At 66.6% G+C, this 6,053-nt stretch overlaps 1 protein-coding gene across 4 annotated transcripts in view; it reads right to left on the bottom strand.

The window, feature by feature from the left end:
- Positions 1 to 3: 3 nt before the first annotated feature.
- LOC120390063 (dual specificity tyrosine-phosphorylation-regulated kinase 1B-like) overlaps positions 4 to 6,053 on the bottom strand; it is a 33,348-nt gene continuing 27,298 nt past the window's right edge. For all 4 annotated transcript variants that reach the window (XM_039512334.1, XM_039512336.1, XM_039512337.1 and 1 more), the window contains 2 exons: positions 2,360 to 2,466; positions 4 to 1,479 (listed from right to left, as the gene is read on the bottom strand). In XM_039512334.1, coding sequence (XP_039368268.1) covers positions 1,060 to 1,479; positions 2,360 to 2,466 — 527 coding nt within the window. In that variant the 3' untranslated portion in view covers positions 4 to 1,059. The remainder of the gene's footprint in view (positions 1,480 to 2,359; positions 2,467 to 6,053) is intronic.

Raw genomic sequence — 6,053 nt, 5'->3', positions numbered from 1 at the left:
AGCTGCTGTCACTATTTTATTCACCACCCCCTCCAAAGCAGAGGCCCCGGGTCCAGCGGCGAGCGCAGGGGCCGTGCCGGGAGGGCCCGACGGGGCAGCCCCTCCGGCCTCTCCAGGGGAAGCCGCGCACCGTCTTTGGTACAATAAATTAAAGACAAACAGTACAGCACGAGCCACGGCCACACTGGGGCCACACGGCCGGCCCGGCTCGCTGCCACGCCAGTGCCGGGGTGTCAGACCACAGGGCTCATCCCCAGGGGGCTCCCACACACGCTGGGGGGGAGGGGCAGGGCGAGAGGGGAGGAGGGTGGGGCAGGGCGAGAGGGGCATGGGGCTCTTCCAGCAGGACATGGGGGGAGGGGGGGGAGATCAGGGCGCTCCTTCCCCACGGTGGGAGGGGCCAGGGTCTATAAATATTGGCTAGGGCCCTGCTGCCCGGGCAGGGGGCGGTTTTAGCAGCAATTCCAGTTGGACATGGGGCGGGCAGCCCGGCCGTCAGTCCGTGAAGTGCAGAGGGACCCTCTGTTCGGCCGGCAGCCCCCCAGCGCCCACCTGGCCCAGGGAGCCAGTGTTAACGAGGAACCATTTACAGTAGGAACCACACGGACACGAGGGAGGGGCAGTGCCAGCTCCGGACCGTGGGGAGTCTGGGGGGCAAGGGCAGTGCCAGCTCCAGGCAACCACAGGGGGCACTGGCTCTGCTGGCTAAGCAGTGGGACAGCAGGGGTGGCACTGGCTTGGGAGGGCAGAGGGCTGTGGGCATGGGGCTGGCTCTATGGGAGAGAAAGGGCCGCGGTGGCTTGGAGGTGGGCGGGTCAGGGACCGTGGGCGGTGCTGGCTCCGGGGCAGGGCAGGGTGCCACGAGTGTTGCCACCCCCTGGGGGTTGTGGTGGGCAGGGCCAGCTCCCAGAGGCAAGGGGGCCGCGGGCGGCGCCAGCTCCCGGGATGGAGGTGGGGGTGGAGGGCGGCGCCAGCTTTCGGGGCTGTGAAGATCCGTGGGCACCGTGCCCGCCCCCCGCCGGGCAGCGCATCCTAAGAGCATTATGGCTTGAGGAGTCATCAAGAGCTGGCTGCCGTGCTCTGCGGGACGCACACGCCCAGCATGGGCGCCGAGTCCTCGGGCTCCGCCCGGCTGCGCAGGTGGGGGGGGTAGGCCAGCGGCAGCCCCCCCTCGCCCGCCCGCCCCCCCACCGCCGCTCTAGTCCGGAAGGCTGACGAGCCGAAAGGGGCGCAGTCCAGGTGCCGGGGGCCCGGGCCCAGCTCCATGCACTCGGGGCCGTGGGGTGAGACGGGCGGGCGGTGGTAATGGGCGCGCCCGGCCGGCTGGAAGAGCGGGTGCGGGCCCGCCCCGTGGAAGTGCGGTGCCGCCGGCTGGCTGGGCGTGGGCTTGTGAGGTAAGATCGGCGGGTAGCCGTCGCTGGATGGCGCCGGGACATCCCCCCCGGCCCAGAGGCGTGGCTGCTGCTGCTGGGGAGGAGCCTGCGGAAAGAGAGAGACATGCCAGCGGTGAGGGGAGCAGGGCTGGGGACGGGCTAAAGGGGTGAGGAGGGGATAAGCTGGAGTGTCCGCAACGTTGGGGGCGCTGCAACTCTCAGTCAGTGTGGGCTGTGGAGAGCAAGGGGGCCGTACCTGGGGTGCTGGGGATGGAGATGGTAAGGGGCAGCGGGATCATGCCTGGGGCTCTGCATCTCGCAGTCGGTGTGGTCGGCAGGGGGGGCTAGGGGGCTGTATCTGGGGGCTCTGCATCTCGCAGTCGGTGTGGGCGGCGGGGGGGGGGCTAGGGAGCCGTACCTGGGGGCTCTGCATCTCGCAGTCAGTGCGGGCGGCAGGCGGGACTAGTGGCCGTACCTGGGGGCTCAGCATCTCGCAGTCGGTGTGGGCGGCGGGGGGGGCTAGGGGCCGTACCTGGGGCTCTGCATCTCGCAGTCGGTGTGGTCGGCAGGGGGCTAGGGGCCGTACCTGGGGCTCTGCATCTCGCAGTCAGTGTGGGCGGCAGGGGGCTAGGGGCTGTACCTGGGGCTCTGCATCTCGCAGTCAGTGCGGGCGGCAGGGGGGACTAGGGGCCGTACCTGGGGGCTCTGCATCTCGCAGTCGGTGTGGGCGGCGGGGGGGGCTAGGGGGCCGTACCTGGGGGCTCTGCATCTCGCAGTCGGTGTGGGCGGCAGGGGGGGCTAGGGGCCGTACCTGGGGGCTCTGCATCTCGCAGTCGGTGCGGGCGGCAGGGGGGGCTAGGGGGTTGTACCTGGGGGCTCTGCATCTCGCAGTCAGTGTGGGCGGTGGGGGGGGGCTAGGGGGCTGTACCTGGGGGCTCTGCAACTCGCAGTCAGTGCGGGCGGCAGGGGGGGCTAGGGGGTCGTACCTGGGGGCTCTGCATCTCGCAGTCGGTGTGGGCGGCGACCGTGCTGGCGTAGTAGCGGTTGCTGTAGCGGTAGTTGCGGTTGTCATTGGAAGAGCCACTGGAGCCGCCTGTGGGGGGAGAAAGAGGCCGTCAGTGCTGGTGCCAGGGCGGGGCTGGAGGATCTGGAGGCCGTACCAGAGCATGAGAAGAAGCTGGCAGTGCTGGTGGGTCAGGAGCTGTACCAGGCCTGGGGCAGGGAGTCGGGGCCATACCCAAGCTGGAGATGGAGCTGGTGGTTCTGGCTGTCACACTGTACACCCCAGAGGTGCGCCCTGTGACCCCCATATTCAACATTTGTATATAATTGTGGTATCGCATATAAAGCATGTCTTGAAAGGCATCATGGGAAAGGTTCTGATTTGCTGAAACCCACTGTTCTATCATTAATGCACATGAAGTTCTGAGAACTGTGTTGTATGATTGTCACTAAAATCTGCTGTGGGTTTGGGAAGCGCCCAGATACTAGCGCCCCCGAGACAATAACCAGGGGGATCAGCAACGCCGGGCGGGTGTCGCACAACCACGAACAGCTGTTGTCCAGCAAGGGAGCTACAATGCGATGAGTCACCTACACGAGGCCACACCGGGGAATTGCTCAACCTTGCCTGGTGACTCAGCAACGCCCCCAGACATGCCTGGACTTGTGTTCTCCAAGCCCACGGACTGAGGGTATAAAACGGAACACAGGGGCCCTCCCCCTGCCCCCACCTACACTGCAAGCAACAAGGATGCGCAGAAGACTAAAGACTCCAACACAGGAGACTGGCCCAGGTTTCAAGGGTAAACCTGGGTATTATGAACAGTAACACCCAGTGGGGCGAGAACACTGCTTGATCTAAATGCTGCCTAGTGTCTTACAGGTTTAAGATTAGACTGTGCTAATTTTGTTCTCTTTCGTAACTAACTGACTTTTTGCTTATCCCTTATAATCACTTAAAATCTAGCTTTTGTAGTCAATAAACTTGTTTTACTGTTTATCTTTACCAGTGAGTTTGTATGAAGTGTGGGGTGAATCTGCTCAGGTGTACAAAGGCTGGTGTGTATCCACTTTCCGCTGATGAAGTGGTGAACCAATGAATAAATTTGCACTGCTCGTGCAGTATATTCCTGAGGTACAAGGCTGGGAGCTGGGGGGATCTGGCTGGTGCCTTTCTCTGTGTGATTCGTGAGTGGCTCTGGGACATTCACGCAATCTAGCTGGGTGGGAGGCGCCACATGCTGTTGTGCTGAGTGATGACAGCGCCTGGAGGGGTTTGCTGCTTGTCACTAGCAAAGCATTGTGAGAGACAGCCCAGGCTGGAGATGGAGCTAGTGATACTGGTGCCACAGGACTGGGGGCCCAACACATGGGGCCGGAGGTAGAGGATTGGGGGCTGGGCACTGGGGGCCATACCTGAGCTGGAGACAGAGCTGGTGGTACTGGTGGACTGGGGGCCAAGACGGGATTGGGGCCATACCCGAGCTGGAGATGGAGCTGGTGGACTGGTGCTGGGGAATCGGGGGCCGGGACAGGGGATCGGGGCCGCACCCGAGCTGGAGAGGGAGCTGGTGGCACTGGTGCTGGGGAATCGGGGGCCGGGACAGGGGATCGGGGCCGTACCCAAGCTGGAGACGGAGCTGGTGGTACTGGTGCTGGGGAATCGGGGGCCGGGACAGGGGATCGGGGCCATAGCCGAGCTGGAGGCGGAGCTGGTGGCACTGGTGCTGGGGAATCGGGGGCCGGGACAGGGGATCGGGGCCGTACCCGAGCTGGAGACGGAGCTGGTGGTACTGGTGCTGGGAATCGGGGCCAGGACAGGGGATCGGGGCCATACCCGAGCTGGAGACAGAGCTGGTGGTACTGGTGCTGGGGAATCGGGGGACAGGACAGGGGATCGGGGCCGTACCCGAGCTGGAGACGGAGCTGGTGGTACTAGTGCTGGGGAATCGGGGGCCAGGACAGGGGATCGGGGCCATACCCGAGCTGGAGACGGAGCTGGGGGCACTGGTGCGGGGGAATCAGGGGGCCAGGACAGGGGATCGGGGCCGCACTCGAGCTGGAGATGGAGCTGGTGGTACTGGTGCTGGGGAATCGGGGGCCGGGACAGGGGATCGGGGCCGTACCCGAGCTGGAGACGGAGCTGGTGGTACTGGTGCTGGGGAATCGGGGGCCGGGACAGGGGATCGGGGCCATAGCCGAGCTGGAGGCGGAGCTGGTGGTACTGGTGCTGGGGAATCGGGGGCCGGGACAGGGGATCGGGGCCGTACCCGAGCTGGAGACGGAGCTGGTGGTACTGGTGCTGGGGAATCGGGGGCCGGGACAGGGGATCGGGGCCGTACCCGAGCTGGAGACGGAGCTGGTGGTACTGGTGCTGGGGAATCGGGGGCCAGGACAGGGGATCGGGGCCGTACCCGAGCTGGAGACGGAGCTGGTGGTACTGGTGCTGGGGAATCGGGGGCCAGGACAGGGGATCGGGGCCGTACCCGAGCTGGAGACGGAGCTGGTGGTACTGGTGCTGGGGAATCGGGGGCCGGGACAGGGGATCGGGGCACTTACCGAGCTGGAGAGGGAGCTGGTGGTACTGGTGCTGGGGAATCGGGGGCCGGGACAGGGGATCGGGGCCGTACCCGAGCTGGAGAGGGAGCTGGTGGTACTGGTGCTGGGGAATCGGGGGCCGGGACAGGGGATCGGGGCTGCACTCGAGCTGGAGATGGAGCTGGTGGTACTGGTGCTGGGGAATCGGGGGCCGGGACAGGGGATCGGGGCCGTACCCGAGCTGGAGACGGAGCTGGTGGCACTGGTGCTGGGGAATCGGGGGCCGGGACAGGGGATCGGGGCCGTACCCGAGCTGGAGACGGAGCTGGTGGCACTGGTGCTGGGGAATCGGGGGCCGGGACAGGGGATCGGGGCCGTACCCGAGCTGGAGACGGAGCTGGTGGCACTGGTGCTGGGGAATCGGGGGCCGGGACAGGGGATCGGGGCCGTGCCGAGCTGGAGACGGAGCTGGTGGCACTGGTGCTGGGGAATCGGGGGCCGGGACAGGGGATCGGGGCCGTGCCGAGCTGGAGACGGAGCTGGTGGCACTGGTGCTGGGGAATCGGGGGCCGGGACAGGGGATCGGGGCCGTGCGAGCTGGAGACGGAGCTGGTGGCACTGGTGCTGGGGAATCGGGGGCCGGGACAGGGGATCAGGGCCATACCCGAGCTGGAGACGGAGCTGGTGGCACTGGTGCTGGGGAATCGGGGGCCCGGACAGGGGATCGGGGCCATACCCGAGCTGGAGACGGAGCTGGTGGCACTGGTGCTGGGGAATCGGGGGCCGGGACAGGGGATCGGGGCCGTACCCGAGCTGGAGACGGAGCTGGTGGCACTGGTGCTGGGAATCGGGGCCGGGACAGGGGATCGGGGCCGTGCCGAGCTGGAGACGGAGCTGGTGGCACTGGTGCTGGGGAATCGGGGCCGGGACAGGGGATCGGGGCCGTGCCGAGCTGGAGACGGAGCTGGTGGCACTGGTGCTGGGGAATCGGGGGCCGGGACAGGGGATCGGGGCCGTACCCGAGCTGGAGACGGAGCTGGTGGCACTGGTGCTGGGGAATCGGGGGCCAGGACAGGGGATCGGGGCCGTACCCGAGCTGGAGACGGAGCTGGTGGCACTGGTGCTGGGGAATCGGGGGCC

Source organism: Mauremys reevesii, linkage group 24 (assembly GCF_016161935.1).
Source record: "Mauremys reevesii isolate NIE-2019 linkage group 24, ASM1616193v1, whole genome shotgun sequence".
In the NCBI taxonomy this organism is placed as follows: Eukaryota; Metazoa; Chordata; order Testudines; family Geoemydidae; genus Mauremys; species Mauremys reevesii.
This window is presented reverse-complemented; position numbering and strand designations above follow the sequence as displayed.